General features: G+C 34.4%; 3 protein-coding genes and 1 pseudogene across 9 annotated transcripts in view; 1 reads left to right on the top strand and 3 right to left on the bottom strand.

Annotated features, from left to right (window-relative positions):
- Window positions 1–16,613, bottom strand: part of LOC146906713 (protein FLOWERING LOCUS T-like) — a 38,717-nt gene extending 22,104 nt beyond the window's left edge. Inside the window, exons 1-6 of one of the 2 annotated variants that reach the window (XM_085723896.1) lie at window positions 16,414–16,613; window position 15,792; window positions 15,530–15,591; window positions 14,063–14,103; window positions 13,393–13,535; window position 12,285 (exon numbers count right to left, since the gene is read on the bottom strand). In XM_085723896.1, the coding sequence (XP_085580022.1) occupies window position 12,285; window positions 13,393–13,535; window positions 14,063–14,103; window positions 15,530–15,591; window position 15,792; window positions 16,414–16,613 (448 nt within the window). Of the gene's footprint in view, window positions 1–12,049; window positions 12,051–12,284; window positions 12,286–13,392; window positions 13,536–14,062; window positions 14,104–15,529; window positions 15,592–15,791; window positions 15,793–16,413 lie in introns of both variants that reach the window. The other variant, XM_085723894.1, reaches the window with a different exon arrangement.
- Window positions 1,158–2,673, top strand: LOC146906716 (protein FAR1-RELATED SEQUENCE 4-like; annotated as a pseudogene).
- On the bottom strand, window positions 5,627–7,415 carry LOC146906715 (GEM-like protein 4). The gene is made up of 4 exons (XM_085724865.1): window positions 7,301–7,415; window positions 6,323–6,441; window positions 5,867–6,024; window positions 5,627–5,835 (listed from the first exon to the last, which is right to left on the bottom strand). The coding sequence occupies exons 1-4, from the start codon at window positions 7,413–7,415 to the stop codon at window positions 5,664–5,666; spliced, it is 564 nt and encodes a 187-aa protein (XP_085580991.1). The 3' UTR covers window positions 5,627–5,663.
- LOC146906714 (uncharacterized protein At1g32220, chloroplastic-like) lies at window positions 6,887–12,220 on the bottom strand. Of its 6 annotated transcripts, XM_085723898.1 has the most exons (13): window positions 11,993–12,220; window positions 11,460–11,523; window positions 10,893–10,952; window positions 10,698–10,776; window positions 10,481–10,551; window positions 10,314–10,368; window positions 9,748–9,846; window positions 9,199–9,267; window positions 9,003–9,101; window positions 8,766–8,912; window positions 8,211–8,311; window positions 7,910–8,011; window positions 6,887–7,696 (listed from the first exon to the last, which is right to left on the bottom strand). In XM_085723898.1, the coding sequence occupies exons 10-13, from the start codon at window positions 8,821–8,823 to the stop codon at window positions 7,664–7,666; spliced, it is 294 nt and encodes a 97-aa protein (XP_085580024.1). In that variant the 5' UTR covers window positions 8,824–8,912; window positions 9,003–9,101; window positions 9,199–9,267; window positions 9,748–9,846; window positions 10,314–10,368; window positions 10,481–10,551; window positions 10,698–10,776; window positions 10,893–10,952; window positions 11,460–11,523; window positions 11,993–12,220; the 3' UTR covers window positions 6,887–7,663. The 6 variants fall into 6 exon arrangements, with proteins under 6 accessions (XP_085580024.1, XP_085580023.1, XP_085580028.1 ...); XM_085723897.1 differs by having other exon boundaries at window positions 8,766–9,101; XM_085723902.1 differs by having other exon boundaries at window positions 6,887–7,607; window positions 8,766–9,101.
- Window positions 16,614–25,655: the final 9,042 nt, after the last annotated feature.

Genomic DNA, 25,655 nt, shown 5'->3' with positions numbered 1-25,655 from the left:
TACAATCAAAGCAAAATAAAGGCCTACAAGAATCAAAACATATTTAACCTTTTATTTTAATTTTATTAGAGCTTTTGCTCAATTTCCAGTCAATAACCCAAAGAAATACTTTTCGAATCATTTAGTCCTACGCAGTTATTGATAATTGCTTTTCCATGTTTAATGTTTTAGAATCTATTAGTGCTTCTGTAATGCGAAAACTATTTGAGGACTTTTCCTTGTAAATAAATATGTTTTACATTGTGTACTTTGTATACCATTTGATTATTTGAAAAAATGATCAATCAAGGGCACTAGTTACATGCAAACTCTATTGACACATTAGTTTAGCAAAATTATGCACCTTAATATTTTTGAGAGAAGCAAGAATTTAACTTGGGTGAAAAGTTTGTTAAAACCATAATTATTTAAAAATTTGTTATCTTACTAAAAATCTTGAAATATGTAATATATTGTGTTTTTGTCATTATTTTTAATGTTAGGAAAAAATATTTAGTTACTATTTTTAAAACATTTGAATCATTTAATGTTACTGTTTTTGCCAAGGTAATCAAAACCGGACCGCACATTGAACTGGCGTAGATATAGATTTAAGGTTTTAAGGTTCAACCGAATTTAACTAAATAAGACTTTTTTCATTCTTTTATTACATTATCCTAGTAAAAAAATATTTCTTATTATAATATTGTAAATTAATGGGGGAAAAAATCTTAAAAATCTAAAATTTTTACCTCATGCACGCCTTTTGGGAGATACATCTAATGTCTTTTATTTTTGAGTATTACTTTTCCCACCCCGCTGCCTTCTCGCGCGCCCTACGATTTTGACCAAAATACCCTCCGTCCGAATTATACAATCCGAACACTGTTAGGATTATGTAATCCAGAATGATCAGAAAATCACCCTGCACCATTTCATTTGTGAAACTTGGACTTGTTCAGGGTGCAAGACGGTCCAGAAAATATAATTCGGAACATATAATTGAATTCCGGACACTCTGTATTTGAACTGAGAGGGAAAAATAGATATTTATTTCCGAAATAAGAAATCCGGACTGCTAGGTTATATATACTTCTCCAGAACCTAGCTGAAGCACACCACCTTTATCACAAATACTCCTTACACCTCTAAAAAAATACACCATTTAGGACGAAATTATGGTTTGGAGCAGCAATCTGGCCTTCAAGGGGGGTTAACATCATCATTATCGTATGATTGCAAAGGTAATGTATATATAAACCTTCGCCCATTCGATTTTTAGGCGATTTCCTTTTGATCACGTCGTATGATATGTGCTGGAACATTCCAGAAAATTAAATCCGGACTGCATTCATGCAATTCAGATTTAGTAATCCGGACAGCACCAATGCATAAACTGTGTTCATTTTCTGACTCTGCTTCGCACTGTTTTCAGTCATGGTTGTTCCTGTTGATGCCCCAAATGATGATCCACCTGAGATTGAACCTCTTATTGTGTTGCCGTTTCTTTTACTTGAAGACGTGCATGATTCCGAAAATGCCAAATCTGATAATCCTCCACCACCACCATCGAAACTTGAAATTTGTTTAGGCGATGCAAAAGTAGAGGATACTCCTCCTCCTTTTCCTCCTGTTGTACCACCTCCAGTTGTTGTTGTTTGTATTGATCAGCGAGAACATTTTACCACTACACAAAAGTTTGCAACACGGAATGATTTGTTGGAGTGGGTTCGAGAGAAAGCTAGGAAGCTCGGTTTTTCCACTGTTATTGGTAAATCCGATAACGGTGGCAATGGAAGAAGTGCATTTTTTTGACAAAAGGAAGAAGCGCATTTGTTACTTTGATATGTGAAAGGGGAGGTTCATACACCAAGTACAAGAGAAAGAGTCGGTGCGAGATAGCTGGTTCTGGTAAATGCGAGTATCCGTTTCGAGTGAGAGGTTACTTGTTGACTGCTGGTGATTGGAGCCTCAAATTTGGTGATGGTAGACACAACCACGACATATTTGTTGAAAGGTCATAAAATCGTTGGTCGTCTAAACCCAAATGAACGTGTTCACCTTCATGAGATGGTGGATTCAAACGTTCGTCCGAGGCAAATGCTTACCAACTTACCGAAGAGGAACCGTACCACTTCAACTACTATCAAACACGTTTATAATGCATGTCACAGGTATAGGCAGTCCATTAGGGGTACGAGGAATGATATGCAACATCTCCTGAAGTCTTTGGTTGATAATGGTTACGTGTATCTTTGTAGAAAGTATTGTGATTCTGATGATGTAGGTGATGTTTTTTGGGCACATCCAAATTCTATCAAGTTGTTTAACACGTTCTCCATGGTGCTTGTGTTGGATTCCACCTATAAGACCAACAAGTATCCTCTTCCATTGCTTAAGTTTGTCGGTAACACCTCTACCATGAAAACCTTCTCTATTGCTTTTGCTTATATGATGTCTGAGAGGCAAGACAGCGTTAATTGGGCTCTTGAGAGGTGTCGTGAGGTGTTGCATTCCAAAGATCTCTATCCCAAAGTAGTTGTCATTGATCGGGACAATGTTTTGATCAATGCTGTGGAAAACATTTTCCCTGATGCTACTACTCTGTTGTGCTCATATCACCTTGGACAAAATGTGAGAGCAAAGTGTAAATTGGATTGCAAAGTGAAGGATCTCAAAGACAAGAATGGGTAAGAGATCAAGCCTGCTTCGTTGGTGAAGATTGTGATGGCTGCATGGATGGATATTGTGGATTCCGAAACGGTGAAAGCATATATTGATAATTGGACAAAATTCAAAGCTGTATGCGGGAAATTTCCTAAGTTTTTGGATTATGTTGAAAAGACAATTTTGGATCCGGTTAAGGAGAAGTTTGTGAGGTTTTGGGTTGACAAATCACTTTATATGGGGAACACCACAACAAACAGAGCTGAATCTACACACACTCGGTTGAAAAAGTATATGAGTAGTAGTATAGGTGATTTGAGTACAAACTGGAAATCCGTTCATGACATGCTGGAAAAGTGTGATAATTTTCCTAATTTTGATGCAAAAAAAAGTAATTAATTACCGAAAATTGTCCACGTAGTGGTTGGAATATTGGTTACCATGCATCCTAATTAAGGATCCAATGAAGGAAGAAAAAAAAGGTTAAAATAAAACTAAAATCAGCCAAACAAAAGTTTTCAAATCACATACATTTATGTATACACACACAGTTTCTTATATAGCTGCACTTTATTCACACACATATACACTATATCATACCAAAAGAAATGTAAAGACAATGAGAATAAAGTATGGGATGAAAAGTGCAATTGCAAAAAAAGTTTGTTCTTTCTATGATAGTGACTCCAGTTGACACAAAATTAAGCATAAGTTGAATATGTATATACCCATTATCGGCCTGTTTAGATGGATTTTTTAGTGTATCTTTAGTTAATACATTTGTGAGACTTTTTGAAAGAACTTATGATAGCATAAGCCATTTTCGGCTTTTTTTTTTTTATAAGTTCTTTAAAATAATTTATAAAAACAGTTTTCAACTTATATGAAAACAATTTGACATAATTTTATATTTTGTTATGAAAATAGTTTATAATAATTAAGCACTTGTATATGTTAAGCATTTATATTATAAGCTAGAATTTAAGTTGTTTATCCAATCATGAACTATATCATGTTGAACTTAACTAGTCACATGTGCTTGGATTATAGACAACATTGATGGTGCTTCAAAAGAACTGCTTGGTTTATCTACATGTGCTGACATTTTCAGTGATTAACAAAGGATCTTTCATGGATATTTTTGAGTCAAAAATATTGAGATGTTTATCTCTCTTTTTTTTTTTTTTTTTTTTTTTTTTTTTTAAGGATTATGCTTATAACATTTCTTAATAATAATGAGGTACAAAATGTTTAGCGCTCTTGTGATGCCTCTACCTCGTTGATAATTTTATTGAAAGGATGTTATAAATTCCCAAGTGTTATTGTAAATGTTAACTTAAATTCTTTGACAAATAATTGTGAAATTGTAAATACTAATTAAAGGAGTTTTTATTTACACAGTTAAAGATGGAGAGAAATTCGTCTAAATTTCTTGTCTTTAAGGTAAAGGATCTATGTTCATATATAAATTGCTATATGACAAATAATCTCCTATTTATTTTTCAAAGATCAGTACATGCACTTCTCAAATATCCTGTGATACTCACTAGAATTTGAATTTAGGCTTTTTTTTTTATATTAATAAAAAGATCAAAGACAAAAATACAAAATACTACAACAAATAAACTAGTTATCAATAAGTGTCTAATTTGAGTCAGACACGTCTAATAAATCATCGATTGAGAGCCCATATTATATCACTTATTAGCTAGGTAGGGCATTTGCGCAATAGTTTGCCTCATGATAAGAGAGTTGTACCTTTTCTTTTCGATCCACCTCAAGCAATCCACAAATTCTTTGAACTACGCTCCAACTTGGATTTATTATAATAATAACTAGTTACAAACCCGTGCTTCGCACTGGGTGGATTGCTTTTTTTCGGATAATTTTGTTGGCAAACACATATTTGTTAATACGCTTAAAAGTAAACTGATTCCAAATATAGATATTACATGCATATAAATATAAAAAACCATGATCCATAACATATCAAATCCTAGATAGGTCTATCATAAACGAAACCAAAACAGAAGTTATGAATCGCACGGGTTGAATTACGTATTTTTTAAAAAATTGCTCTAAAGGAGAGATGTTCAAATTACATAACATTGCTATTCTTCGTAAATTTGAGAACGAAGGTCGTGTGCTTCGCACGGGTTGAATTACGTGTTCTTCCAAAATTTGTTTCTAAAGGAGTATTGTTGAAATCATGGAACATTGTTGTCCTTCTCAAATATGAAAATGAAGTTTGTCTAAATTGAAAATATGTAACGTGTATTACATAGTAACTAACATAGCAACCATTGTTATTGCACATATAGTGTACTGCAGCCAAAATATAGATGATGCGATATAGTCAAGAACCTATTTAAGTTTGATTACCAAAAAAGGGTTGGATTATTATATCTAAACCATCATTTCAACACATAGTCATCGAAATATTATACAAATTATACATTGTTAACACATTTGCAGGAGTGCAACTCCCAGCCAGATCCAAATCATTTTTAGCATAAGCAGAGAGAGATTCCTGTTGCAATAAAGAGAGGCAAAATAATGTATAAGCAAGTAGATTTGCAATCCTAACACCAGAAGTATATAACTTGATTTATACGTACTTTTTAAAAAAATTACTCTAAAGGAGAGATGTTCAAATAACGAAATATTGTCATTCTTCGTGAATTTGAGAATGAAGGTCGCATTATCCGAATATTTGTGATGCATGATCTTAGACATGACATAAAAGATAACATAACAATCATTGTCATTACAAACATAATTTAGTCTAAACTTAAAATTTAGTCTAAACTTATCTTTCTCATTACAAAGCGCATGACACCAAAACTTAAAAAAAAAAAAATCCAATGACACCAAAACTTAAAATTGAGTTTTAAACTTCAGGGAACAAATTTATACATTATAGGAGCCTTTGCAACTTCAAAGAATAATTGATGAAGCAGAAAGGGTTAACAATCAATCATATTTCACTTCTAGAGTGACTATTTCTACGTGATTTTCTAAAGGATAGCCTGCTGGAGATATCTTAAAGCTTTCCGATAATTAAAGAAACCCATAAACCAGAAGTTGAAACCATCCACAGTGACCATTTCTATGCACTTTTCTGAAGCTTTCTTCACATTTTGACTTTGGTTGACATGCTGAATCTTTTCGTGTGGAGAAATAGAGAGCGTTAACATGAACATTTAAGCAAAAAAATCACTTATAGCGGACTCTTATGAATTCTCCTTTTGGTGAAGAGATCTTGATTGATTTCTCACTATAAAAAGCAACTTTGTGAGTGGAAATGAAAAGCATGCCAGCAATAGGACCTGATGTTGTTGATAAGTAACACAGGCTGAATATTGCGTTTTTGAAATACTTTGTTATACACGAAAAATGAGCAAATTAAGAAAAATAGCTGTATTTTTCAAAGAAATAGCTGCATTTTTCACATTCTAACAAATTAAGGGAAAGAGCATAATAGAGTGAAAAATGCCACAACAAAATTGGCTCGTATACATATATAATAGGATTCTAGAGAGACGAAACTACTAAGGAGCTGGCAACCAAACCAAAGAGGAGAGCAACCAAAAGTGCAATACTGTAAGTGGTAGATTCAGCCTGCATTGAGCTGTTCCTGAAATCATCATGTCTCATTGAAGAAGGGGCCACCTACTATAGCTCCAAATGCCACATTAGGATTTGGTTGAGGTGAGTCATACCACTTGCATCCATCCTTGCACCCAGTTTTAGCATTAACTGGAATTGAAGATCCTCTATGATGTATAGCTATTCCTATACATCAGACTATGATCTGTTTTGATATAGCTTGGCACTTCTTGTGCTTTAGCTAGATTTAATTCATGTAATACATTTTAGTTTATATAAAAAAAAAAGCATATTAAGGTATTTAGTCTTACTGATGGCACTTCTATAAAGATAGATTTATTGAAACTGGATTGGAATTGATTTATGCATTTACATAAATAAGTAGGAGTATCTTAATAGAATTGCCATTTATTGCAGTTTTTTAATTCAAATTGTGGTTTTGTCTCCCTTTTCCAACATGTTTACATTTTCACTTGTTAATGAGTAAAGAAATCCCACTAATTCATGTCTGAGTTTTTTGGAGGTATATTTGAACCTTATGTAGTCTTGTTGGCATTTTGTTGTGCCGAATTTGTAAAACAGATATTCAAAACAAAACATGCTTTGAAAATTTACTGTTAGATATATCATATATGCCATTAATTTTTATGATTATCCTAATAGTGAAGACCAAATCAGTGCATATCTCAACAACCTTAAACACACAATCGAGTCACAATTATACTATCATTTGTATGAGTAACAACACAAATGATTAAAAATTATCTGAACTAAATGTCTCTCAGAAAGAATTGTTAGAAATTAAACTTTATCCCATCAACCTCTTGCTTCATGCTTATTAGTACATCCAGAGTAAAAATTCAAAAAAGCCATTGCTTCTGGAACTCTAAAAAACAGCAGGTCTTGGCCTTGATGAACTCTCCTTGAGTATTTCTTACACGCTATTCGATTCCAAATCATCCCTCTGTCTCAAAAATGGCCATGTCGACATTGTATTTTAGCTCTCCATTTGTTGGCTTAGTCCATCGTCGAACTCTAATTCTACTGCTAAATTGGTCGGTGCTATTGTTTGCAGCTGCTGCACTGGAACTCTGCTGCAGCTGCTGCCAATCAGATAGCACTTCACACGTGTTCTGAACTGAATTTGTCACTGTCTTCATTTGATTGTCCCAGACCTTTTCATTTCAACGAAGCCATATGCACCAAAACATCATGGCCAAGGTTTTCAAATCCTGCATATTCAGTCCCTGCACAATACGAAAGAAACCTTGGAAAGAAAAAAACAGCGCCTCATGATGAAATTCTGCATATGTTACCGAAGACCAGCCACTAAGCATACTTCATCTGCATATCTGCAGCCAGAGTGATAAATTAACCATACTTTATAAACTGTTGCAGCATTTAGTTGTTACATAGAATAGGCAAAAATATTTGAACCGCCCTGTAATATGGACATGAAAAATAAAAGCTCTAAAGTACAGTACTATCACTTAGATTTAAAGTAATATACTTGTAGCACACATAAATGTTGTATATAAAAAACAGAACACAAGAAAAAGGTAGAAACAAAAAAACACACATGATAGTTCAATTAACTTATTTTGAAAATACCTCGATTTAAAATGGAAGTGTTAATTGGATTTTAGGGATTTACTCTGTCATATTTTTGCTCCACTCCAAGGTTTGCAATGTCACCACAAAGGAGAGAGGTTCTAAGCACAAGAAGGTTTGAAAGGATGGAACCTAAAAGAGAATACTTGACAACAGCTATCAATGAGTGTATCAATGAGTGATTCACTTTTTAATGTGAAAAAAACTTTGATAAGTACTCAAAAGATTCTCACTTTGTATTTTTGTTAGTACAACATAATAATATATAAAAAACTATCAGTGATTATTTTTTTACATAGGACCATTCACTCAGATTCTGAAACAATAGGGAATTTGGATAGAACCTCAGATTCTGCTTTTCTTTTTCCTGTGAAGTACCCCAATGAAAGTAAAAACGATGGTAAGTTATAGTCATGAACTGAGATCAATATGAATTTGGGAATTCCTGCAAGGTAAAAGAACAGCTGCGTGAGTCGTGAATAGCACATCTAGTTATTAATCATTGCAAAAGAATATCCCAGACATAATATACATCATATAAAGCCATAAGCATCAAACCATCTTTGTTTGTATATATACAAACCAGCCAACAAAAATGTAAAGAAACATTGGAAGGTGCTAACTGCTAAGGCTATATTTGGATAAACAACTTAATTAAGCAGTTATGTCTAATTTATTTCACTTATCCATCTCCATATCTGTAAACATTCAACTTGATCTAATGATACTATCACACAATTCTATGCATTTCAACTTCAAATCAAGCTATACCTGCTTATATATGACAGTTAATGGAAATTAGAATGAACTCGCCTTGTAAACAGCACATAACAACGCTCTAAAGGAAAAATGCACGTGAATAATTTAACTGCAAAATAACGCTCAATGAGATGGCTCACCATATTCGTTTGCAGCATTTACAGCCACAACATTAGCCTCGCCGTTAATCTTACTCATTTGTTCCTCGCTACCAAAACCTCCGAGGGTTGAGACAACTGCAGTAGCTCCAGGAAGTACTTCGTCCCAGTTTACATAAAAAACATCTCCTGCACATTAGGCATAACACTGAAATACTCTCCAGAAAAACGATACTCAAATTCACTATATGTATTAAGTTCAAAGATTGATCATTTAACTCAAATTTTCTTAATGGTTTGGCCCATAGATTTTTTGTCTCCCTCTGCCTATGTAGTACCAACACTATCCATGAATCTGAGTAAGTAGAACATCCTGACCTGTTTAAAAAAATCTCAGTCAAATACACAAAAACAAAAGAAGTGTGGAAGAGATGAGACGGGGGTATGTGGTGAATTAGTTTGACGTGTCACAAACCTCTTTAAGCTTATGACTTCTATGCCCTTGGATACTTCTGCCTTGCATATTGCCTCCCAAGACTACAATCTACATATCAGAAATACATAAATTGTGTTACAATTTAGTTAGTTAGTTAGGTTTTTAGTTAATTTGTTAATAAGTTAATCTTCTTCTAAGCTCTATAAAATGATCTTGATGTATTCATTTTACAAAATCCTATCAATTAATTCACTATATAAGTTTGAACATTAAAGCTCTATATAAGTTAGAACATCAAAGCATTATAAATAAATACTTGCGTCTTCTAACCTTCTAGTAGAAAGGTAGGAGGAGACGACGATGAAACTGCCATTATACATCACACGAAATTTAAATAGCAACAACAACCTTAATTTTCTTCTATATTCTCTTATGCAATTATATTAACACTGCAGTTATCTTCCTATTTTCAAATCAACCAATCTTACCATAAAATCATAAACACAACAATAAAATTTCAAGGATAAACATACTAAATCATTTGCAAAATCAACATATAACATGAATTGCAAGAGGAGAACCTCATACATTAACCACATTTCTTCTTCAAAGGAATAAACTCTTCCAAAACTGGCACAAAATTTTTACTTCTGCATTTTTCCAATTCCTCCTTCAAAACCAAAATTGCTGCAATAAACAAAACAAAACAAACCCATCAGCCCCATTGAATCAAAAACTCCAAAGTTGATAACTTTATTCAAAACCCACATCAAAAATTCAAAAGGTATCATAAAATCATTGGGTATCTAAAATCAAATTCAAAATCAAATTTTCCCTAAAGTATCTTCTCCAAGAAAGGCCACATATCAATATAAATGCATTTAATTATGTTGTCTTCCTCAAGAAAAGCAGATATACCAGAATCACCACTCATCGGACAGTCCAATCACAAAAATGCAAAACATTAATATCTAGGTTTTCAATTGATCCACACTATTAGTTAAACACATGTTTGGATTCACGTGCCACTGTAATTTTGGCAAAAACTTTGAACCTCAACAAAATTAAGGTGTCACTACGATTCTAAAAAAGCAGCCTCGGAAAGTTTAGTTTTTAAAATAAAGAAACAATAATGATAGTCGATATAAGCTTACCACCAAAGACATCAATTCAGACAGCAACCTTCATGATTCTTCATGATTTTTTATACTGATAATCACCACAAGTGAAACACAAAATTAGGGCACAAAACTAATTCCAAATCAAATTAAATTCAAATCAAACATAACCCTAATGAAATTCAAAACCATAAATATGGAACCTGAAACACATATAACAGTCCCTCCAACCTTTGTCAGACCTTCAATACTCTACAAATTCACTCTTTCTACACTGCATACATAAGATCATTAAACTATGCCATTACTTTATGCATATGTGTGCTACAAAAAAATGGACTAATAATCAAATTGTTTTTGATACATTCATAAGAAATACATAAAAGAGTGATAGTAGAAATTCATAAGAGTGAAGCTAACCCCATGATCACAACAAGTAGAAAGGTAAAGACAGGAATAGAAGGCTGTAAGGCAGAGGCATAAGTTGGATTTGTATAGCCTAAACCATAAAGAAACAACAGTTAGGTGCCAAATATCCTGATCATAAATCAATAGAGAGAATGCAGTCAAATAGCAATTTATAAATCTGAGGTAAGTAACCATTGCTGCTAGTACCTCTTGCATAAGATGCAGCAGTACCAAATGAGTACCAATCTGAATTTCTCCATAAGAAACCTGCAAAATTGTAAAACACATGTACATTTAGAAATCTGAGGTAAGTAACCATTTGATTTTTTTTTTCTTTCATAAACACACCTCATCATATAAAACACATGTACATTTTAAAAAAAAAAACCATGTAGAACCCTCAATTTGCAATCAGTAACAGCCAAGCCAAGACAAAATAATCTCCATAACATATTTTCTTGATAAGGAAGTTGTAATTCTTTGAAATACCAAGGAAATGGAATTCTTGGATTCAAGAAATTTGGTTTGGTTTGGTGAAAATTTCTATAATCATGAATTTTGATGACAATGCTGCACGAATTTGGACAAATCTCTATCAAATGCAGTTATCACCAACAATTTTGGCTTTAGTAAATGCAACCATGTGTTTATAAAATGAAGTTATCACATACTCATCAAATAGTGAAGGAAATTAATATCAGATTCAGTAATATAAAAAACTAATCTATAAAACTACAAATTTAACACAAAATAGTGAAAAGTAAATATGTATACCTCTACATGGTTGTGTTCTGCCTCTGCTCCTGTTTATTTTGCTTAGCTCAACAACTTTGTGAACCTACAACATAGTAGAGAAAAACACAATTTCAACAATTATCAACAATTTCAATTATCAACTTGTGGAAGGTAATAATGATATAACCAAATAATCAGAATCATAGCCATTATCAACAATTTCAATTTCATTTACCATATTAATTCAAAAGACGAAAATCAATCCTGAAACACATATAAAATCAAACCAACTCACCAAAATACGAAAATCAACCAGAAACCAAAACCCAGTAACATGCAAAAGAGGAACATCTCATACAACAAAACAAACAGATTAACATCAAATAAACTGAAACAACAAAAGCGGAACACGAAGCAAAAACCAATATCAAACACATCTCAGAACTGCAATCAACCAAAGACATACCAAAAAACCTAAATCGATTAAAAAGAAAAAATGGCTCAATCAATTAGAAGAACAAAATCGCATCAAAAAATGGGACATGCAAGCAGATCAAAATTAAAAATCCAACCTTTGATTGATGATAGAGACAAACGGAAGAAGAAGCAAAACGAAGAAGACGTCGCACACTGAGAAAGAAGAAAACGGTGGAGATCGGTGTGTTCAACGGCGAGGTCGACGGCGGAGACGGCGAGGTGGCGGTGTGAGGAAGAAGAGAACCCGTTTTTTTGTTTACTGTGTGAGGAGAAGTGAACCGGACTGAAGAAGAAGGAAGTTGTGGGAATGAGGAAGGAAGAGAATTAAAATCGTACCACAACATATATATATGAGGGAGATTGTTATTTACCAATTTACGAAAATACCCTCACAAGGGCAAAATCGTAAAAAGCACGGACAAAAATTGTCCTATATAGTTTAGTAGATTAAAACATGATGACATGACATTTTTTTTCTTAATTATACATACCGACAATTATTTCTTGTCTTTATTGTAGGGATGGCAAAGCGGGCCGGCCCGCCCCGTTTAAGCCCGCCCCGTCTAAGCCCGCTAAAAACGAGACGGGACGAGCCGAGTCAAAATTAGTGACCGAGTCCAAAATCTCACCCCGCCCCGTTTAGTGGCGGACTTGCGAGTTGACGGGCCGGCCCGCCAAACAAAAAACTTTTTTTGATTTTTCTTTTACAACTTAATTGTTACAAAAAAAATCTATGTTGATTTTATAATAAAAAAAATATAAAAGAATATGTGGCAAATAAATTTGTGAAAAACAAGATAATTAACAAATTATCGAATTCATCATTATAATTAATAGCAAAATAAGGCAAATGTGCAACATAAAACAAATCATAAAATAAATCGAACAACAAAATTAAATCCAAAAGGATAAAATAAGTCTCAAAATAAATAAACTCAACAACCAAGATAAATCGAAAAACATAAAATAAGTTCCAAAATAAATCCAACAACCAAAATAAATCCAAAAGCATAAAATAAGTCTCAAAATAAACTAAACAACCAAGATAAATCCAAAATCATAAAACAAGTCTCAAAATAATCGCAGCAACAACATAATTCTTTTATTAAGTCAATCAACTCCAAGTCAATCATCATTTAAGTTATGAATATATGGTGCACCTCCTCCTCCTCCTCCTGTTGTCGTTGTAACATAATTGTTTTCAACGAGTTAAGCGGGCGGGCCCGCCCCACCCCGTGCCCGCCCCGCTTTTCAACGAGACGAGCCGAGCCGAACCAACTATAAAAAGCGAGTTCAAAACTTCGACTCAACCCGCTAAAAATAACGAGCCAAACGGGCCGGCCCGGCGGGTCAAGCCCGTTTTGCCACCCCTACTTTATTGTACGATATGGATATGTTTAGAGTATTAATTATTAGATGATTAGTCTCCTTCCACCAGAACCATTTTTTGACAATCGAAATAGAGAGCAGCAACGGGTAATCCAAGATTATAAACTTCTGCAAAATCTCTTGTAATGAAATTTTGCCTCCATCCAGGAGCTAATATAGTGTGCCTACAAGGTTGCCTAAACATCACAAAAATCACACGATGAATCCCTGATGTTGGTCTTCGACTTTCATAGCTCACTATCTCCTCTCCTGCAATTAATAAAAACACCATATATTTATACATACATGATTAATAATAATAAATCATAAACGGATACTAAATTGATGTTTCTAATATGAACTTAGAAAGAAAAAAAATTAAATCAATATTTTAAAAATCAGGGAGTCTTCTTAGTCATGGTTACAGTTGAACTTAATGACAAATAAACAAATTAATAAAGTACATAAAATTTTGTAATAAAAAGGAAAAGGGTTTAAAAACTGTATAAAATCAAACCGATTGAACCAACCGTAGTTAAAACGACTCTTTCCAATCCGTTTAATTCAGTTCAACCAAACAACATTAAAATTATGATCAAACCAATCAACAAATTGGTCATTCCCTAATTTAATCGGGTGAATCCATTCAGTTTTAAAGCAATTTCAAATGTGCAACAAGCTTCGTAAAAAAAAAAAGTGCAACAAGTTAAAATTATAGAGAAAGATTTTGCTCGTAATTGCACAAAATATACTCGATTTACAATAAAATTAGAAGTCCAATGAAATTGTGCCCGCACCGAAAATTGTCCCTATAGTAGCCGGAATATTGGTTACCATCCTAATTAGGTATCCAATGAGGGAAGTAAAAAAAGTTAGAATGGAACTAAAATCAGCCAAACAAAAGTTTCAATCACACACAAATGTATGTATACACACATAATTTAAATATATAGCAGCACTGTTTTCACATACACTATATCATACCCAGAAAAAAATATAGACAGTGAGAAGGATAAAGTATATGGGATGAAAATACCATTGCAAAGAAGTCTGTTGCTTTTATTGATAGTTGACAAAATTAATAATACTTCGGGCCTGCTGAACATTTCTTTCATGACAGCATGTTTTAATCCAATTTAAAAAAAAAAAATGTATTTCCCTATTGACATAAGTATTTGTCTGAATTTTCGAAGAGCTTATGAAAAATATTAGTATATTTTGAGAGCCTTGGAAATAGCATATTACACTATAAATTGCTATAGTCTCATTATATATGCTTTTCTTGTTAACTTTTTTTTTTTTTTTGATATAATGAATCTTTTTAAAATTACCTTTTTTTTTTTTGACAAAAACAAAACGATATTCATTCATTCAAATCATAGAATACATCAGAATCAAGATTGCTAAAAACGTAAAGGATGAATTTGTGAACAAACTCACAGCACCCAAGTTAATAGCATACAACGGCAAAATGCCTACAAATAATATGATAAAATCTAAATCACCAGAATACTCTTGCTTCTGGATCTGCAACGTTGACGTCCAAATCATTGATTGAATCTGTGATTGACTGAAGCTGATCTTTCAATATGAACCAACGAACACCGCAACAAGATGACAAATCAAACAACACCGCACAAGACGACGAACAACACAAGATCGCACTCAGACGACGAAATCACGAAAAAACACAAAAGAAAACGTTTGATATTTGTGAAAATCACTTATTTAGATCGAAAGAAAGGGGAAAAAAGATGCAAAGGGGTGATTTTAGGTCAAAAAATGACCTATCGATGAGTGAAATAGAAGGAAAAAATAAGATTAGGACTTATGTAAAAATAAAGTTTTAGGTCAAATAGTACGGCTGTTTTCACCACTAAAAAAAAATTATGACTTATGTGAAACAAATTTAACCAATTTTTAAATTATAAAAATAAAAATAAAGTATACATAAATACTTAAATTAATAAACAAATAAGTGCTTAATCAATTTTAATACATAAATGTGATCCTATAGAATATACAACAGAAATTAATGCATCAATATGAATAAAATTTCATAAACATTATAATTAGTTCTTGCCTTCGAACAAAACAATACCATGACCTAATATGATTGTGTGGTAAATTTGAATATCAAATTAAACATATACTCCATATGATATATATGTAGATTGAGTATATAAAATATATGTACATCGATCGTAAGGAATTGAGGGTTGATTATTAAGCAAGTCCATATATATGGCTAACTTCCCACTTACCAATGCAGGTATTCCCTCATATTAGGGTTACTAGGGCTTGGGCCATCAGGGTCCACCATCACCTGAAAAATGCCACAGATTCAAAACCCCTAGAGAAAAAAAAGCTTTAATAAATTGAAAATTTTGGCCCCTCTATGGTGATATCATTCCTCAAGCATTATTGTTAAGAGTGATGCCTATTAGGTTTAATTTGCATTGTTAAGAGTGATCCCTATTAGGTTTATTTGCATAGAAGAAAGATTATTGGTGAAGTAAATGATACTCTTAATGTTTAGTGATTGAAATTTCAGGAAACAAAATTACAATTATTTGCTAGATGTCAAATTTTCTTCTCCATTCGACATGGAGTGTATATATGGTTTGGAGTGATTCACTATTAATAGCTAACATTTTCGGCTGACTTATTATTATGACATTATTATTCCAAATGACTTGCACAAGCAGTTTTTGATTTGAAATTTTGCCTCACAAGGGGTGCATGGGAAAGGCACTACCAGAAAACATATTTTTCAATGATACTTTCCCATGAATAAGACTATGGTGCAACTGATGGTAATACAGTGCTTTCGCAGTTGTGTATAAACGTTATCGACTAAGCTTTTTCCGACCACTTTGTGGCTGTCGATAAGCCTTCTATATTTGAATAGTTTTTTTGCAGTTACAGACGGCTTTTCGTCAAGGATAAATACGGTAGTATTTATCCTTGGAAGGTCATTTATATTCTTTTATATATACTTCTATATGTATCTCTATGTTATGGGTGTGAGCACACTTTGTGCCCTAATTTATATATGGTAATCTCTTTGTTGTTTTGAAGGGAAAAAAATTGAAGAATGTAACTAAGATCGATATATTTACTTAATTAAAGAATATGTAAACCAAACAAAGTGTATAGAGTCCTGAGATCATTTCCACCAACTTGAACTCTTGGTGGATTGACTATTTGGGAGGGTTTGAGCTCACCACTGCTGACTTCTTTGTTATTGTCATAAACAACCCTCAAAGACACTGAATTTGTAAAGGGATCCAAAACATCTCTAATTACACCACAAACCACAAGAGGATTCATTGATTTAATACGCATAATTAATGATGTATGCTTTCTTTTTGTTGCTAATATAATAATGTATGCTTTGATAACTTGCTCATTGGCTCTACTACATGGCCATGCTTTTATATATGCTTTGGACTTGCCTTTCATGAGGGGATCACTTGTCATCAATAGATTCTGTCTTTTCTTTCTATACCTTGTTCCATTTAATTATTTTCTTTAAGTTTTTTTAGGGAAATTATTTTCTTAAAGTTATTGTCATATTTGAGAGAGAAAATATAAAGAAAAATAAATAAAGAAAAAAAATATTTGTGAGAACAGGAGCATCTCTTCTAGAAAAATAATTATGATTTTTTGAATTGTATCCTAGCTTGTATATATTGTTATATACCAACTCCATAAATGCTCATAAAGTTTCAGAACTGTTTGATATGTAATCAAATAACTACAAATAAGCAGGGCCGTTCCTAGCATTTTAGGGGCCTTAGGCATAGTTTGAGAAAATGACCCCTTACATAATACATCATAAACTTTTTTAGTTTCTTGTTATGATTTTATTAGCGCTTCATTTCGTTTTTTTCTTTGCTTTTCACTACAAGATAAAAAAAATTTAGGCAACATCTTCAAATAAATTAAATACTCCATAGAAACCAAAACTAAACAAAATACCATAGAATTAGAGAACAATTGCACTTGCGGAGTAGACTGGAATTTTTCTATTAGGTCTATTTTCGACTAAATTATAATTTGTTTAGTTGTGAAGATTCTCTCAGTTTTCTGGATAATAAATATCACAACTATTTCTAATATTAGTAACACACATTATTAGGAACAAAGGACCCCCAAAATATATCACAAATTTCTTGGCACATTATTAGGAACAAAGAGTCCGTTTTTTATTTGGGAGGGTGTAAATAGAAAGCTTTGTTTTATATGGGGTATATATAACAAATTGCATCAATAATTGCATCAAAAGGGCCAAAACAATAACAGACTTCAGCCCAGTCTTTAATGTCAATGTTTCGGGCCTGCTGTAGGTATATTTTACTATATACACCGCCCAAAATCCAATTCTTGCTATATACACCCCCAAAGAATATAAAAAATTAAGGGCCCCCTAAAAGCATGGGCCCTAGGCCGTCGCACTCCCGGCCTATGCCTAGGGCCGGCCCTGCAAATGAGCATATAATAATCTTTTTAAAAATAAAATCACGTGTTTACCATAAAATTACATGGTTACAGATGTCGAATAAGAGGTATATTGTTTAAATTTCCAATTTACATGAAATTTTATTTTCGTGATCTAAGGCAAATTGAGGGCCCTAATAGGGACACTTTTTTTTTTTAGAGAAGGGATACTGTGAATAGATAATTTGACTTAGGAACGAATAATTATCTTGTTTAAATAACAATGCCTTTTTTTAGGAAAAATGCTTAAACAGTGTCATTTAGTCACTCGTAAGCAAGACCCTTATAATATAATATTAGTCAAAATTTTGAAGCTAGAATCTTTTTATTAAAAACTCATTTAGGTGTCACGCAACTCAACTACTTGAGCTACATATATAAACTTGTACAAAATATTTTTTGCCTCTGCATCTTGATATATGTTAAGTGTAAGTTTAAAAACAAATATTTAGGATTACAGTTATGTTTGTATAACCATTAAGTTACACAATTGGACACAATGTACATTTAATTTGCAAAATGCATTTGCATGAAAAATGGCAAATGGTAAAAATATTACTTTTAATGATTTGGAGCCGAGTGGCATGCCACGTGGATAATAAGCTGATTTATAAAAAAAAACTGAAAATTGTATTTAATTTAATTTGTTTTTAATTAAAAAAATAATCCATTTGTCTCAGATACGGAACATGCTTTCTTCCCCCAATATTTCACTTTCATCTCAAAATTTTTATGTACCGGAATGGTACTAGTCTTCCCTATGGAATAGACTTGTAATGATGGCTATCTATTCTATCCTCCTCATACATTTGGTAGACGAAAAAAAAGTTGAACCCATGCGGTCCCTTCTAATTTGGAAACTTCTCTTTCCCACTACCTTTTTCAATTTCCACTCTAAAATAAAATCAATACTACTATGATCTTCTATTGTTTGTTTTTTACTTGTTTCTACTTTTCAGTTGTTAATGATGGAAATCCACTCTCCTTAGGTAATTTTTACTGTGTTTACACTATTTAAGAAAATTAAATTAAATGGGTACTAAATTTCATTATTATTGTTTAATTAATTAATCAATTATAATAGTGGTGATTATAATCCAATATACAACGTAAGTTTATCAACAAAAAAAAAATCCAATACAAGGTAAGGTTCGTTTATTTTTTTGAAGGAAGGTAAGGTCAGTTTATTTCATATTTTTGGTCAAAAATGATTTGGAAGGAGTTATTTCTATAGTTTATTTTGTATAATTCATAGTTTTCTTAGAAATTGTGCATTCAATATATTAAAAAAAGCTTAAAATTTTATCCTTTCAATACAAAAGTGAACTCTTAGTTTCTTTTTTAACTTTTTAACTTAGACCCCAAAAGCATAAGTTAACATAACCCTTAATTTATTACATCATACTGATTACCATTTACATTAAATCCATTAAAAAATTTCAAAAAAAAAAACTTTATAGCCTTTAATTGATATATGCTTATAAATAAAAAGTTCCATTGTTATTTTTTTTTAAGGATGGTTATTTTCTGATTAGTAGTATTTAGTAAATCTTATCCAAACATTGTTTACGTCATACAAACATTGTTTATCTTGACATATGTTATTGTTGAATTGATGTAATGGGTATCATTGAAATGGTGAATTGGTGATGAGATTTGTTGTTTTTGTTGAAAGTTGTGGAAGTTTTGGCGAATTGGTGAAATTTGTTGAATTGATGTTTTAAGCTCAAATTTGATGCATGTTTGTGTGTCCTATAATGTGCATATACCTGTAAACAACTTTTTGAAACAAATTTGGGGTCAAGGGGATCAAAATTGGGGATTTGGGGTGAAAATTAGTGGGTTCCCGTAAGGGAAAACACAAGAACAAGGTTGCTGTTCTGTGCAATTCCCGCCACGACGACAGATGGCGTGCCGAGCAGGATTTCCAAAAATAGCAAACCCCGTTTTTGTTGTTTTGAGTAATTGGGGGCTGATCCGAACTTTCTAAGATGCTTCTTTCAACATGTTTAACTACTGTTTTAACTTTTTAACCTACTGGAACATCTCATAGATGAGATTGGACTTGATTTTGTGATTTTGAACTTACTTTTGAAAATTGTCCAAGAATGTCGATTTTTCCGAAACTCGTTTTCTCCGAAAAAGGGAGTGGGGTTAAGGTTGTATAATGTTTATATGATTTCTAAAAATGGTTGTGATTGGTTCCATCAAGTCTTAACATGTTTTGCGTTGAAAATGGAATTCTTTTGTAAAAATGATAAAGTGAGACGAACTTTGTGAATTTCATGATTTCGTCTTAATTACTTGGTTTTGGTTCAATAACTTCAATTATTTTGAAAATGGTAGCAAGATTGACGAACTTGGTTGAAAATGGTTCCTTTGAACCAATTGCCTTATAAATCTTTCATGAATGGTTTTATATGATTAATTGAGGATATGTGAATGATTGTTGAAGGTTGAATATGATGTTTATCATGAAATGTTGTGTTGTTCCATTTTACTTGGTCTATGAGGAGTATATGGAATTGTTGTGATATTTGGTAGTTGTTGTTGATGTATGTTATTCCATGGTGATGACTCTTATTTGAATTGTGATTTATTGAATGTGTGGACATGAATACTTGATAATGCAATTGTTGTTGAGATAGTCAATGTAATTGGAGGTGTACTTTTACATTGTCGTTGGTAGTTGATATGTTGAAGTTGTGCATTATCGGGTCGTTGTTGTATGTCCATGCATCATACCATATGAGTCATATGTTGAAATGTAAAAGGAGGTGTACTTTTACATAGTTGTTTGTAAGAGGAGGTGTACTCTTACATAGATGTGTAGTTGGAATCTATTGTTGTATGGTATCACATGCATATATGTGTCAAGTATAGACGCATTGCATATAGAGAAGAGGTCTTGTTGTGATATGTGAATGATGTTTGTTGATGATAATTGTTGCTGAGTGTTGCTTGCGATACTTGGAATGATTGTATGAATGTATATGAAAATTTATTGTTCATACGAACCATTGAAAGTTGAATTGATTTATTTATGTCAGTTGTTATTTATTAATTGTGATTAATGTAAAGCTAACCTCCAGTGGTTTTGACCGCCTACCTGTCTGTATGGATGGGTAGAAGCTGTGCAGGAGTAGTTGCTTTGGTGAGTGCTTGGATAGCGGAAGTTATCTCTGTTATCAGTTGGAGTCGTAGGTTTAGGCTCTGATTAGGTGGTCGTGTCTTTTATGTTGTTGGATTCTGTTTTTTTTTATTTTAGTTGATATTACCCACTTGTCGGGACTTGGAGGATTTTATGTGATGTTGTATTTTGACCATGGCATATATATATTTTGGAGATGTATGAATTGTATCCGTTGGGACTGATGAGGTTATTATATATGTATGCATATTGTTTTGGATTTTTGGTTGAGACGTAGCGTCTATTTCTTGAATATTTGTTATATTCGCGTGTTTTATCGCTTTAATAGAAGTACGGCGTTACAAGTTGGTATCAGAGCCGTGGTCAGTCTTATTCGGACTAGCATCCGTTGAATTTTCCTGTTAGTATACGAATGGTAATGGGTACCTTCGATACTTGTCTTGTTGTGCTTTTGTTCTTATCTGTTGGTTGGTTTTGTGAAATCGTGAGATGGCTGGTGGTAGAGATGATGTAGCGATTGCAGAGGCTTTGACTGCAATGGCACAGGTGTTGTCTCAGGCTAATGAGCAGGCGGCGGCGGTTGGTCATCGTGATCCTGGAGAAGCTGAGGAGCGGAGGCTTGATCGTTTCTTGCGAAACAGTCCGCCGACGTTCAAAGGTAGGTATGACCCGGATGGAGCTCAGACATGGGTGCAAGCCATGGAGAGGATCTTTCGTGCTATGGTGACTAGTGAGGATCAAAAGGTCAGATTGGCTACTCAAATGTTTGCTGAGGAGACTGAGTATTGGTGGACCAATGCTAAGGGAAGGCTTGAGGCTAGTGGAGAGGTTGTGACTTGGGCTAGGTTCAAGACTGAGTTTTTGAGGAAGTACTTTCCTGAGGATTTGAGGACCAAGAAGGAAGTGGAGTTCTTGAACTTGAAGCAAGAGAACCGTTCGGAAGCTGAGTATGCTGCAAAGTTTGAAGAGCTTTCGAGGTTTTGTCCGTACATCAATGCTGAGGATGCGATGGTTTCCAAGTGTGTGAAGTTTGAGAGCGATTTGAGGCCTGATATCTACCAGCATATGTGTATTCAGGAGATCCGAGACTTTGACACTTTGGTGCATAAGTGTCGTATGTTTGATGATGCCGGGAGGGCTAAAGCTAATCATTACAAGGCTCAGCATGATAAGAAATGGAAGAGTCATGGATTTAGGAAACCGTTCAACAAGGACAAAGGAAATAAGAAAGAAGGTGGTGGAGGCTCTAAGTCGAATGTTGCTGAGGTAAGGTGCTTCAAGTGTGGCACATTGGATCATTTTGCTAATGATTGCAAGAAGGGTGATAGTTCCTACAAGTGTGGGAAAGCGGGTCACAAGGCTTTTGAATGTACTTATGTTGAGAAGAAGATTACTTGCTACAATTGTGGTGAGAAGGGGTATATCAGTACTAAGTGTACCAAGCCGAAGAAGGCAGCGGGAAAGGTGTTTGCACTGAATGCGGAAGAGGTGGAGCATCCGGATAATCTCATCTGAGGTATGTGTTTTATCAATAGTACTCCTTTGATTGCAATTATTGATACTGGTGCTACTCATTCTTTTATCGCGATTAGTTGTGTTGAGCGTTTGGGTTTGGTAGTGACTCCGTTGTCTCGAGGGATGGTTATCGACACCCCGACTAGTGGTTCGGTGACTACTTCCTTAGTGTGTGCTAAGTGTCCTGTTAGTTTTGGTAACGTGGATTTTGAGTTGGATCTTGTGTGTCTTCCGTTGAAGCATATGGACGTGATTTTTGGTATGGATTGGATATTGACTTTTGGTGTTAACATTAATTGTTTGACCAAGAGTGTAACATTTTCTAAGCTGGTAGCCGAGGAAGGTTGGAAGTTCTTGACCGCAGAGCAAGTGAAGAAGTCTTTGGATGGTGAAGATAGTGTGTTTATGATGTTTGCTTCCTTGAAGGAGAGTAGTGAGAAAGGAGTTGGTGATTTACCGGTAGTGCAAGAGTTTCCAAAAGTTTTTTCGGACGACATTACCGAGTTACCGCCGGAGAGGGAAGTTGAGTTTGCAATTGATTTGGTACCAGGAACGAGTCCTATTTCAATTGCGTCGTATCGGATGTCCGCATCAGAGTTGGGTGAATTGAAGCAGCAGTTAGAAGAGTTGCTCGAGAGCAGTTTATCAGGCCGAGTATTTCTCTGTGGGGTACTCCTGTGTTGTTAGTTAAGAAGAAGGATGGAAGCATGAGGTCGTGCGTGGATTAGTGGCAGTTGAACAAGGTGACGATTAAGAATCGGTATCCGCTTCTGAGGATTGATGATTTGATGGATAAACTAGTTGGTGTGGAAGTGTTCAGCAAGATTGATTTGAGGTCAGGATATCATCAGATTAGAGTAAAGGCGGAAGATATATCCAAAACTGCGTTCCGAACAAGGTATGGACACTATGAGTATTCTGTGATGCCATTTAGAGTATCTAATGAGCCAGGTGTCTTCATGGAATATATGAATAGAATATTTCATCCTTTTCTGGACCGTTTTGTGGTGGTTATAGATGATATTTTGGTGTATTCGAAGTCTGTGGAAGAGCATGCCGAGCATTTGAGGATTGTGTTGGGTGTTTTGAAGGAGAAGAAGTTGTTTGCTAAGTTGTCGAAGTGTGAGTTTTGGTTGCGGGAAGTGAGTTTCCTTGGTCATGTGATTTCTAAAGGTGGTATTGATGTGGATCCGTCGAAAGTTGATGCAGTGTTCCAGTGGGAATCACCTAAGTCTGTTTTTGAGGTTAGAAGCTTTCTTGGTTTGGCAGGTTATTATCGGAGGTTCATTAAGGGATTCTCTAAGTTGGCGTTGCCATTGACGCACTTGACTCGGAAAGGACAAGCTTATGTGTGGGATGCTAAGTGTGAGAAGAGTTTCCAAGAGTTAAAGAAGAGGTTGACTTCAGCTCCAGTGATGATTTTGCCGAATCCGAAGGAATCTTTTGTTGTGATGCTTCTAAGATGGGTCTTAGTGGTGTGCTTATGCAGAATCGTCAGGTTGTGGCTTATGCTTCAAGGCAGTTGAAAGTGCATGAGAAGAATTATTCGACTCACGATTTGGAATTTGCGGACGTTGTGTATGTGTTAAAGATTTGGAGGTATTATTTGTATGGTTCTAAGTTTGAAGTGTTCAATGATCACAAGAGTTTGAAATCTTTGTTTGATCAGAAGGAGTTCAATATGAGGCAGCGAAGATGGTTGGAGTATCTTAAGGATTTCGATTTTCAGTTGAGTTATCATCCTGGAAAGGCGAATGTTGTTGCTGATGCTTTGAGTAGAAAGTCGTTGCATATGTCCGCTTTGATGGTTAAAGAGTTGGAATTGATTGAGCAGTTTCGAGATTTGAGTTTGGTTAGTGAGTTGACGCCGGAGGGTGTGAGGTTGGGAATGTTGAAGCTGACGAGTAATATTTTGGAAGAGATTGAGAATAGTCAGAAGGAAGATTTGGAACTTGTAGATCGAGTGGTGTTGGTTAACCAAGGTAAAGGTGGAGACTTCAGATTGGATGAGAACGGTGTTTTGATGTTTCGTGATCGTGTTTGTGTACCAGATGTTCTTGAGCTTAAGAGACAGATTTTGGGAGAAGGGCACAGAAGTAGTTTGAGTATTCATCCAGGAGCGACTAAGATGTATCAGGATTTGAAGATGTTGTTTTGGTGGCCTGGAATGAAGAAGGATATCGCAGAGTTTGTGTATGCTTGTTTGGTTTGTCAGAAGTCTAAGATTGAACATCAGAAACCGTCTGGTTTAATGCAACTGTTGTTTGTGCCAGAGTGGAAGTGGGATAGTATCTCTATGGATTTTGTTGGAGCGTTGCCGAAGACTGTGAAGGGTTTTGATTCGATTGGGTGATTGTTGATCGGTTGACGAAGTCGGCACATTTTATTCCTATCGAGACCGGTATGTTTGTGGCGAAGTTGGATGAGATCTACATTGAGCAGATTGTTGGTTGCATGGTATTCCTTCTAGTATTGTGTCGGATCGGGATCCGAGGTTTACTTTCAAGTTTTGGGAAAGTTTGCAAGTTGCTTTGGGAACTAAGTTGAGGTTGATGATCATGTGTTTTTGAGGGTAAATCCTATAACCGGTGTCGGAAGTTGACTCCTCGTTTTGTTGGACCGTTTGAGATTATTGAGAAGGTTGGGGTTGTAGCGTATCGGATTGCGTTACCACCATCTTCGTCGAATCTTCATGATGTGTTTCATGTGTCTCAGTTGCGGAAGTATGTGTATGATGCGTCTCATGTGGTTCAAGTGGATGATTTGGAAGTAAAAGATAATTTGACCGTTGAGACTTGGCCAGTTAGGATTGAGGATCGTGAACTGAAGCGTTTGCGTGACAAGGAGATCGTTTTGGTTAAAGTGATCTGGGTTGGACCGACTGGTGAGAGTGCCACTTGGGAATCAGAGAGTAGGATGAAAGTTTCGTATCCAGAGTTGTTTCCGTCAGGTAATTTTCGAGGGCGAAAATTCTTTTTAGTGGGGGAGAGTTTTAACAGCCCGATTTTTTGCTAGATTTATTTTATTGTTTATTTAATTGCTTTTATGTGTATTTGTATGTGCTCTTATGTGATTAATTGCCTCTGTGTGTATTTTTGGTTGGGAGTGTAGAATTCGGTGTTAGAAGGTTATTTTAGTCATTTTTGACTCAGGGGTATATATGAACATGATGTGTTTTTGTGTGAAATTAATGATGAATTAAGTTGTGGTTGTCGAATTGT

This window comes from Medicago sativa, chromosome 7 (genome assembly GCF_051527215.1).
Source record: "Medicago sativa cultivar Bolivia chromosome 7, Bolivia_mono, whole genome shotgun sequence".
Lineage (NCBI taxonomy): Eukaryota > Viridiplantae > Streptophyta > Magnoliopsida > Fabales > Fabaceae > Medicago > Medicago sativa.
The sequence above is the reverse complement of the archived record's forward strand: the minus strand, read 5'-3'. Positions and strand labels throughout refer to the sequence as shown.